The sequence below is a fragment of the Pteropus vampyrus genome, unplaced genomic scaffold (genome assembly GCF_000151845.1).
Source record: "Pteropus vampyrus isolate Shadow unplaced genomic scaffold, Pvam_2.0 Scaffold151, whole genome shotgun sequence".
NCBI classification, from domain to species: Eukaryota; Metazoa; Chordata; class Mammalia; order Chiroptera; family Pteropodidae; genus Pteropus; species Pteropus vampyrus.
Window position 1 is genome coordinate 5,068,419 of NW_011888932.1, and position 11,791 is coordinate 5,080,209.

Consider the following 11,791-nt stretch of genomic DNA (forward strand, 5'->3'; position numbering starts at 1 on the left):
GTCGTTCAAGATTGACAGCAAATTAAAGAAATTTCTAGATATACAAAGGTCAAAAAGAATTAACAACTGAAAGATCATCACTGAAAATATTTAAAAGATGTCGTTTAGGAAAAATAAAAGTGAACACAGATGGCAGGATGCAGGAGACAATGATGAGCACAGAATTTAATAAATTATGTTATATATTTAATTATAACATAATTTACGATTTTAAAAACTCTTATTTTGTATTTTAAATATTCTTATTATGTACTGCATTTATACAAGCTCTTTTCTCAGATTATTTTAAAAATTAAATATTAAATTATTTTCCATAGATTATTTTAGATATAATAGATTTTAATTTATTGTATTTTTGGTGTTTTAGAATTTCACACTGTTAGTCTTTTGTTTTCTGAACTTTACTGTTATAATTTACATACAGTAAAATGCACACATTTTAAATGTACAGCTTGATCAATTTTGACAAATATATGTATACATACTCCTGTAAGCATTGCCAAAACCAAGATATTAAGTATTTTCATTATCCCAAAGCATTTTTCCCATGCCCCCCTTTAGTCAGTTTATTCAATTTGTTCTGTTCTCTCATTCAAACATACTGGTTATCTCAGTGCTGGATATCTGTTTTCTTCCCTCAATATACTATTTTGTCTAATCCAGTCATATCTTTGTCCCTTTACATTGTATTCCAGGTAATTTTCGTAAACTTGCTCTTTAAATCTTTGATTTGGTTTATGCCAACGTTTAGTCTATTCTTTACTACTTTTAATATAATTTTGAGTTCTACATTAGCATGACCTGTTTCCTTAAAAGTATTTTATTCTTCATAATTATCTTTCATATTTTCAAATCTTATTTAATGGATTCCTTATCTTCTTTAATTTTTTGAGCATATAAAGTGAATTATATACCTGTTTTATGGGTAAAAATTCTGTCAAAATGTGACCATCAGCTATCTTTCAAATTATTTCCTTTCTTTGCTACAGAATTTTTTATGGGTCCCGTGCTTTGTGCTTGTTTCTTATCCACTAACCTTTGAATCAGGACACTTAAATCGTTACTTGATATTAGTCCAAAAATAATATGAGTAAATTTTCTTTGGATTCTCTCCCTGTTTACCCAGGTACTATTAAATTCTCTGTTTAGAAATTAACATACAATCCCAGATCTTATGACCTTATGCTTTGAGTTCAGGCATTTGGCTACCTGAATAGGCTTGTTAGGAAGATGGAGCCCTGAAAAATCACGGGGAAATTTGTTTCTGTGAAACCTCTATGTGACTCTAATGTGGTGATGGTGATGGTTACTCTGTTCATTTATATGTGAAGTGTCATTTGAGTTTCAGTTTTTTACCTCTCTCTTGGGGTAAGCAATTCAATTTGGGGAGTTTAGTAAAAGAAAGACCTTGGGCTGTTTGATGGGGTCATATGGTTTTTCTTTACACAGTTATCTTTGTGGTTATTATTTGTACTTGCAAAGATGGTTCCTAGGAAATTGTGTATCTTCTATTGTCAATTCTCTTTTTAAGACCTTGCTCCTTCAAGTTAGCAGGTTTACACCCTGAGTACATTCGAAGCAAAACTAGGAAAGCAGGAGAAGAAATGACTAGATATGGTCATTATCTTCCTCTCAAAACACCACTAACACTGATTTGGAATGCTATTGACTTGCAACGAGGAAACAGGTCTAGAGGGGAGAATTTCCCATCTTTCTGTGACCCATCATTGATAGCAAACCCTTTTTCTTTGAGTATGTGTGGGGGAGTGGTGATTAATAGGAGTGTTTTCAGAATATTTTCTACAGGCTCTTTGAATTTTCTTCCTTTCTCCTAGGAAATGGAGGTGTGCATTGACTTTTGGAGTTTTCTTTCAAACTACTTCGTGTTGTAATATATAGTTAGATATTATTTGAATTTGGGATAAAATGTTCTAGTTTTAATTTAATAATTTTTCTTCTCTATTTTTCTTCTTTTTTTTTAATGAATTTTGGCCAGATAAACTTGTATTTATGTTGCCAACTTTCTCGGAAGTCTTAATTTGGGACTTTGATAAAAGAATTATAATGCCTTTTCTATAGAGAGACTCAAGAAAGTTTATAAAAGGAAATTCGTTTTGCTGAAATTGTAGAACAGCCTATCACTGCTATCAGGGAGCACTTTGGAGAAGATATGATACTTAAGAGGAATCTTTAAGAATAATGTGGTAATAACGCCAGTTTAACAGTCCTTTTTCCCTCTCCTTTGCTAACAGAACTCTTATCTTACTCATCTTCCTGCACGCAACTATGTTCTTCAAGTGAATGTGGGCTCCCTCCTAACTCAAGGAAGTGAATCCTAAATGATCTAAGCCTGTGCTTTTCGATATGTGAGCTATAACCCACCAATTTAGACACTAAATCAATTTAGCATCTCCTGACCAACATTGTAGTAAATGAAATAGAATAGAATATATCACATGAACCCTTAGTAATAAATGTACAAAACCCTAAAATACTGCAATCAAGTTTAGCTAATAGAAAGACAAATAATTAGGACTCCATAAATCTGAATTTTCTGCTCCTCATATATATCATATATATTAGATTATGATGTAAAAAATATTTTTCACTGTGTGAGGCCATGTTAAAAGTTGAAAAAACTGATTTAAACTGATAATGATTTATTGATTTAGATATGGGTGCATGAAGCTATTCTAGCCAAGAAGACACAAGGGGAAGTCAAGTTTCGAAGAATGTTTTTCTCATTCCCACAAAGGGACCAAAGAGCTTTTCTCTTTTTCATTGGATATTGTTAACAATACAAGTCACCATATTGTACAGCAAGGCTAGGAGGACAAGCTATTTAGTACGACAGTTGAGGAAAGTTGAGGAAAGATATTTAGGCATCATTAAACTTCTGAATTAACCAATCCTGGAATTGCTTTACTGAGAGCCTTCTTGTTATTTCATATTATAGATATCTTTATTGTTTAAGCCACACATAATCAGATTTTCTTTTAATTGCACCTAAAGGTATCCCACCCATTAAAGATGAGTAGAAATCTATCAGGTGGAAAAATATGTTCTGAGCATAGAGAACAGAATGGATCAAATCACATAGTAGTTAGAACAGACTGTTCATTATGACTAGAATCACTATGGATAAAGAGACAGAATAGAAGGCTGGAAAGATATTATATACCATGCTAAGGAATCCAGACTTCACCATTTTTGTAATAGTCTTCACATGTTATTAAGTAGTGAAATAATAAGGTAATATAATCAGAATCCGATATTCCTTGGTTAAAGATTTTCTTAATGCTTATATCTTAAAGTTAGATATGGTTAATTTTCAGTTATTTCAATATGAACACACAATGCATATACCTGTAAATAATGTGGAATCTTTTTCCTTCTTACAAGCACTAGATTGAATTCTGGGTACAGAAGAATAGGTTATAGAGCCCAATGTTCCTCTAAATTCTTGTCTATGCTGTGAATATAGAACATGTAAGAAATTAGCATTTTCCACCTAAACATCAGAAAACATGGAAAACTGTTTTAGAAATTTTTTCTTGTTGTGTACATTGATCATTTGTATTTGATGATTCATATTTGGAATATTTAATTATGATAACTAACGGCAGTCTAGTTCTTTAAATACTTTCAAATACAAACCCTGTGAGATGGGTGTTATTTCCACTTTATGGATGAGAAAACAAATCTACAGAAATTTTAAAATTTGCTTATGCTTATACTTTTTATTAATCTTACTTTCTTTATCTTTAAAACCTAGCCTTCATATTCATATAAAATTTATTTCAAGTTTAGGGAAAGTCTAAAGTTTAAATACTGAGAAACAAATAGCTCTCTCAGTTTAAATAGAAACTGTACTTTCTCATACATGGAGTAGGTACAGCATAATAGTATTGAGTAAAGGGGGAGAAACTGGAAAAATGATTCAGATTTTCCTAATTTAGGGTCTCACATTGGCTCCATATATTTTTACTTAAATACACATATCTAAAAATATATAAAATATGCACATACATATGTAAGTATAAACTGTATAACTTGTGATTCTTCAACAATAAACCCAATGTTTGTTTAGCACCCACAATTTTTTTCACACTGAGCACAAAACATATTTAGTTTTGGATAATATGACATAAAAATAAAGCATATGTCAAAATTCTAAGCCATAAAGAGCGCACATTCTTATTAGATAGATATGACTAGCATACATAAAACATCAGTAAATAACATAATATAGTAATATTACAAAGAACCAAGCTAATCAATAAATGATTTTAGAAAAGAGGGATATCGGTGAGGGCAGAAATAAACAGGAAAGATTTCATCATGAAGAAGAACTTAGTGCTAGGATTTGAAGATGAGGGCATTTCAGAAGAGGTCAACAACATAAGCCTAGAGTATTCATAAGGCAGTTGAGGAAACGGCTTATTTAGAGCAAGCAAGGGGCATTTATATTTATGAGTATATAAGATAAGTCTGAATAGGTAAGAAGGAGAGTTTTGAGAGGATTAGACTATGAATGTCTTGAAAATCAAACAGAGGAACTTTAACATAAAGAAAAATTACTAAAATTAACATGAGAAGTAAAAAATTTGAGTATACCCATAATTCTTAAAAGAAATGTAAAGAAGTTTTCAAATAAGCAGGCCCAAATAGATTTATTGATAAATTTTTTCAAACTTCTAAGCAACACATAATTCTTATGCAATGTCATGTCAATTAAATTAAAAAGTAAACAACAAGAACTTTTCAGTTTTTTTTAATAAGCTGCCATAGTTTTGACACCAAAGTCTGAAAGGTTGATGCACCAGAAGAAGCCTACAAACTAATCTCATATATGACTTCAGGAGTTTACACAAATTCAGAATAAAATACTATTCAACACTATGCTAACAGCATAATTCATAATGGCCAAATAAAATTATCAAGAAACTAAAGGTTACTAATAGATACATTATTATAATTCATCACCCAATAAATTAAAGGAGAAAAACATTGTAATTATTTCCAAAGCTGCAATATTTAAAATACATTTGATAAATTCAACAACCATCATTGATAAGAACTGTAATAAAACTACAAAAGAAGAATATTTTCTTAATACATTAAAGAATATGCTAAATTACTTAGCATAATTAAAAAAATTATACCGATATAAAACCAATAACTAACTTCCTGGTTAATGATAATACACCAGTCTATGGCATGACAAGAGTGACACCTATCATTCATATTACTTATAAATGTTAGTAAGTATTGAGCAATGCAGGAGGAAAAGATAACGAAAGTAGTAAAAACTTTGGGTAATTCTAATTCAGTATGACTGAGTAAGCTCCTACCAGACCCACTCTCTCTCAGATAACAGCTATAAACTCTAGACAAAATACTCTAGAAAAAATACACACACACACACACACACACACACACACACACACACACACACACACACACATTACCTGAAGGTCCTGGAGAGTGAACAAAAGCAGGTGACAAAGAAAGAGCACTGAAACTTGAAATAACTAACTTGCACAGGGAGAAATTTCTATTTTTACGGGTTTTAGTCTGAAGGCGGGCTGAAGTTGGCGCTGCATGGGGCATCTAAAACGTTGATAAAAAATGTATGTTCTTCTTGGCCAGAAGACACAAAGGATAAAGTTTGGGGTGACCAAAGAAGAAAACCAAGGTGGTAGCCCCATCCCCTCTATATAAACCCTGTCCAAGACTCTCACTGTCCCTTGACCAATGAATGTTTAGGAAAAACTTCAAGCAATCCAACTAAGGATCAAAGAACTGAACTGAAATTTGAGCTGCCGTTCAAGAGACAGTGTTTATATTTTGAGCCCAACCAAGTTAATTAACTGCTAAAACAAAAACATCAATACTCCTTGCAGGAGTATAATAGATTCCAGAGTCCCCTCATTATAACAGTCATAATGTCCAGGGAAAATCCAACTTGACAAAAACCAGGAAAATGAAACCTAGTCTCAAAAGAGAAGACAATCAATTGAGATCACCTTGAAATGATCCACGTGTTGGAACTAACAGATTTTAAGGCAGCTAGTATAACTGTACTCAGTGAAAAGGTAAAATATGTCCATAGTGAATTAAAAAAAAGGGAAATCTTATCAGAGAAATAGAAACTATTTTAAAATATGGAAATTTTAGACCTTATATAATACCTGAAATAAAAAAATTTACTGGTTGAAAGTAAAGCAAAATGGAGAACAAAGTAAAGTGTCAGGGAACTTTAAGATAGAGCAATAGAAATTATCCAACATGAAAAAAAAGAAGAAAATATTTTGAAAATAAAAGGAATTCAGGAACCTGTGGGACAATAATGAAAGATCTACCATATGCATAATAAGAGTCCCCAAAGGAGAGGAGAGACAGAATAAGGTAGAAAAATAGTGGTCAGAAGTTTCCTTATTTGAGGGAAGACATAAATTTATAAATTCAAGAAGCTTAGTATAACATATAACATTTTAATTTTTAAAAAACAAACCCTAAGCAAGATAAATATGAAGAGAACCGTACTGAGACATATAGCTAAACTGCTGAAAACCAAAGATGAGAACATCTTGAAAGTAGCTAGAGGAAAAAAGTTACATAACAGAACAATTCAAAATACTCCTGACTTCTTTTCAAAAGCTATGGAGTTCAGAACTATGAACGACAGTAGACATTGGAACGTCATTAATATGCTGAAAGAAAAAGAATTATCGGCTGGAATTTTTTATCAAGTAAAAATTTCCTTCAAGAATATTCTTAAGACATTTTCAGGTAAAAGAAAAACAGAATTTGTTGCCAGCAGACCTCTGTTAGAAAATGTGCTTAAGGAAATTCTTCAGTCTGAAGAGAAATGATACCAGATGGAAAACTCATATCTTCAGGAAGTACTGAAGGGCATTAGATTCAGTAAATATTTGATTATTTTTTACCTTGTTACTTAAAAAAAAAAAAAGAAGAAGAAGAAAGAAAGAAACAGGAAGAATGGAGTAGAAGGGCTTTGTGTTCTTATTAGTCTTTCTGTATTATTTAATTTTTAAAGTCACACACATATTTTAATTTGTTTTTTTAAAAATTAAAGTGTTACGTGTTTTATACAAGATGCTAGTAAGTTTATTATGATAAATACACTTACTGTGATGTTAAAATATTTATTTCTTCAGAGATTTTTATTAAACATGAGCCCAGATAAACCATGTAGATGAGAACAAAACTAATATTCTAGACAATTAAGCCTGTCAATATTTTTTAAAATTTCAAAAGGCAGGAATATGCAACAAAAATTATAGCATGTTATTAATTATGGTCCAAAGTATGTATTTCTTCATGTTTCATTCTCATATTGGCAATAATCAGCATTAATAATAAGAAAATATCTAAGAGACTCTTAATTGACTTTCTTCTGCTGATTCTCTGAATTAACTTCTCCCTCTACTATCCTAGATAAAACCTACTGAATGATATCCAAGACATGCTCAATGCTTATGGCTAGTCATCTACTTTTCAGTATGCCAATGAACCTCTATTCAAGTGGTTATCAAGAGTCAATAATGATGGAACTAAACCTGCTATGGTAGTTATTATTGTAATTATATAATTTAAATAACTATAGCATGCTCCAAATGGTCTTGGCTACATATTATAAGATTAACAAATAGATACCTATTTTCATATTTTAAATTAAAATAAAATATTTAAGTTATGTATACATAGTTTTAAAGATGCCATCTTAACCAACTTTATGATAACCGCTCATATTCAATAAATAATTTCATATTATACTGACTGTCTAACAAATAATATATTATTTTCTCCATACATAAAGTTTTCCATAGTATCAGAGGTAAAATCATTTTAAAATCTTATGCTTTTAATCCTAAAATCCATTTGAATTTGGAATTTGTAGAAGCATATGTAAAATTATTAGGGCTATTTTGAATTTCTATTAAGTAATTGTAAGCATACAAATTAAACCTACCTCATCTGTATCCTTAAGATAATGGAAAGGTCTACTAGATCTTGATTTTAGATTTTCTTCTGGTTCTAAAGAAACAAATAAGATAATAGTCCTTACCTTAACAGAGATGCTGTGAGGATTAAATGAGATAATAGATGTAATAAACTTAATACAATGTCTAGTATTCATTCAGTCAATAGCTATTTGTTGATCATGCATGCCAGGCACTGGTGTTGAACTCTGAAATTGTGATTCCTTCCCAATGATGCATACATTTTAGTGGGTAACACAGAAAATAACAAAAAAACAAAGGAGTGAATAATTATAAATTGAGAACATGCTGTGACAGCAACAGATTTTTTTTATAATTTAGATAGGATAGTTGCTATGTACTGAAGGTTTGTGTCCCTCCCAAAATTTGTATGTTGAAGCTCTAATCCTCAATTTGACAGGATTTGGAGATGGGCCTTTGGGAGGTCATTAGTTTTAGATGGGGTAATGAGGGTCGAGCCCCCATGCTGGGATTAATGCCCTTATAAGGAGAGACATGAGAGATGATGTCTCTTTGCCATGTGAGGACACAGCAAGAAGGCATCTGTCTGAAAACCAGGAAGAGGGAGGGCCTTCCCCAGAACCTGACCATACTGGCACCCTCATCTCAGACTTCCAGAACTGGAAAAATAAATATTTGTTATTTAACTCACCCAGGTGTTGGGTGAGGGGACTGACAAACAAAATGGATGCAGTCAGGCTCCCTCCCAGCAAGCCATGTGGTTTCAGGGCAACCCTAGATACAGAGTCCCAGGTGACCCTAGATACATCGTCCTATGTAACCTTAGATACGGCGTCCTATACAACCTGTAGATTGTGATTGATTAGAGTACCTGGCCTTAAGCCACTATTATGCACCTTGTTATAAGAACAGCTCCACCTGTGCAGGCTGGGGGGAGCTGGAACTGTGCCTGTGCCTTGCTGTATCCTGCTATGTCTGAATAAAGTTATGTTGCATCTGCCCACGGCTCCTCGCGTATTCTTCCAGCTGCCAGAACCGCGCACCCCAAACTTCGGTACCCCAAACTTACAGAACACCAGGTTATCGTAGTTTGTTATAACCGCCTAAACTAAGAGAGAAATTGGTCCTGAAAACTGGGGTGCTCCTGGGACAAAAAATAGAAGTGGCTTTGAACCTGGGTCATGGGGTAGAGGCTGAAAGGGTTTTGATGTGCATGCTAGGAAAAGCCAATATGTTCATGAAGGGATTTTAAAGGCAACTCTGGTGAGAACTCAGAAATAAAGAGGAGAGCTGTAGAGAAAGCTTGCATCTTCTTAGAGAATACATAATCATGTGCAGAAATGTTGGTAGAAATATGGATGGTAAAGGCCATTCTGATGAGGTCACAGAAAGAAATGAGGAACGTGCTATCGGACCATGGACAAAAGGCTATCTTTGTTATAAAATGGCAAAGACCTTGGCTGAATTGTATTTGTATTCCAGTATTTTGTGGCAGGTAGAACCTGTGAACAATGAAATCGGATATTTAGCTGAGATTTCTAAGTAAAGTGTTGAAGGAGCGGCTTGGTTCTTCCTTACTGCATGCAGTAAAATGCAAGAAGAGAGAAAAGAACTGAAGACAAAATTGTTAAGTAAAAAGGACCAGAACTTAAAAATTTGAAAAATTTTCAGCCTGTTCATATCACAAAAAAATGAGAGAGTATGTTAAAAAGAGAACACTAAAAGTGTGGTGGACTGACCATTTGTGAACTGACTGTGTGAACCACAGACTGAATCAGCTACCCCAGGAGAGACACTGTCAATTTGAACTTCAAGGGATGGAGAAGGGATAAAATGAAGGAAGGCTCTTAGAATTCTTGGGTTTTTCAAAAGTTAGATTTGGAAGAATAGCAGAGAAATCAGGCAATTTGAGACAATGTGGAGTCAAGGAACCTCAGTCAAGGTTGATGAGAATGATGCAATTGAATGTTAATGTCAGAGAAAGAAAAAGGCAACACAAAACACTCAAATTCTCTGAGGATCTATAATGCTAGTTCCTAGCTCACAGATTCCTTAAGTTTCTAGGAAAGTAAGTTCCTTTACTTTATAGTTCTTGTAAAATAAGTTTCTACTAAGCAACATGTCTATACTTGATTGATTTTTTAAAAACAATAGTAAGGAAACTCTTAGGGTTGAACTGAGAGGAAACTCAGATTTTCTTTCCAGGAAAATATATAAACATAAAAATATATTCTTAATTTGTGAATTATATAAATTGTCCATTCTAATATTTAACATCTGTTCCTCTTAGGAAATTCTTCTTTATAGCTCACTAAAATCTTTCACACTGCTAACCCATGTACTTTCAAGCAAATGCTTTCAATGGAGACATCAAATTATCAAGTTTTATGACACACATTAATAAATATTAAAGTATATGATAAAAACACGCATTAATAAATCAAAGGAGAAGTAAATATGTTACATAAAGCATTACCTATTGACTTGCTTTCTTGATTTTTTATATTTGTTGGTACAGAGTGTATTCTTAAATTTAACTTTTCAGAATCACTCTTTCTAGGTTTAGGCTCATTTTTGAAAGAGACATATCTGGAAGAAAGAAAATTAATCTAAATTAAAATAATCAGAAAATTTGTAAAATTAATCTATAAAACGAATTTGGAGAAATGTGGCGAAGTCTTAGTTATAGATTCGGATGTTGTTTGTTGTAGCAATATATTACAGTATAAAGTATAAGACATTGGGATTAATTAAGCAGGAACTGAATATATTAGTGATAATCACTTGAAATAGAAAGAGACAGGAAAATGCTATTGTCATAAAATTGAGGGCACTCCAGAAAACTACTTTTCAGGAACTGATTAACCCTTTTAGAAAAATATGCTGGGAAATTATTAAAAGAGGTATTGAGGACATTGTCAGGCTTGAGTCAAAGTGGTGGGACATGGAGTTAGAATCAATTCAGATATCAGAATAGTATACCAGAACACAGTGTTTGTAAACAAGAATTTTTCTCCACTAAATTGTTGACTGTTGATGATACGTAAGAAAGTTAATGGTATTATATAATTCATGATATTTCTGACCCCTAAATGCTTGTTACCCATGACTCGGTCCTCAGACATTCAGACATTCACCTTTAGTTGATATTACCCAGTCCCATACTTTAAATAATACCTATATGCAGGTTTATAGTCTATACCCCATACTCTTCCCTGAGCTCCTGAAATTACATATCCAGCTGGTACGTGACTTCTGCATTTATATGTATTATAGCCATTTCAAACTTAACGTATTCATAACCAAATTCTTGCTTCCACTTCCTTCCCAGTCTGTTTCTCACCCAGGTTTCCCTACCTCCATTCAGCCAGAGGCTCAGGCCCAAAACTCTGCAGTCGTCTTTGATTTCTCTTTCTCTCATTCCTCATTCCCAATTTGTTGGCAAATCTCACTGGATCTTTCTTTGAAATATATTCTAAATCCAACCACTTTTCTTATTACTTCTACCCTAGCCCAAGAACCTTCATCTCTCACCTGAACTATTTTTATACGTCTCTAGCCTTCTCCTGTCTGCTCTCTCTGCTATCACTCCTATCCTCAACGGTCTATTTTCAATGGTGACACATGTAAAATATAAGTGTATTGTCATTTCCCTCCAATTGTTTCCTCACTAACTGAAAAAAAACCTTTTTAAATTCTTATTGCAAGACAGAAAATTTCCCCTAATTTTAATATTGAATGCCCTTGCAGTCCTTTCTGTTCACCTGCTTCCACCCCATGTGGAAGCAGAGTAAATATTC

General features: G+C 32.8%; 1 protein-coding gene across 1 annotated transcript in view; it reads right to left on the reverse strand.

Moving 5' to 3' along the window:
* Positions 1-11,791, reverse strand: part of CUNH1orf141 (chromosome unknown C1orf141 homolog) — a 38,121-nt gene that overhangs the window by 9,619 nt on the left and 16,711 nt on the right. The window contains exons 4-5 of the mRNA XM_011369614.1: positions 8,000-8,064; positions 3,367-3,511 (exon numbers count right to left, since the gene is read on the reverse strand). Of these exons, the coding sequence (XP_011367916.1) occupies positions 3,367-3,511; positions 8,000-8,064 (210 nt within the window). The remainder of the gene's footprint in view (positions 1-3,366; positions 3,512-7,999; positions 8,065-11,791) is intronic.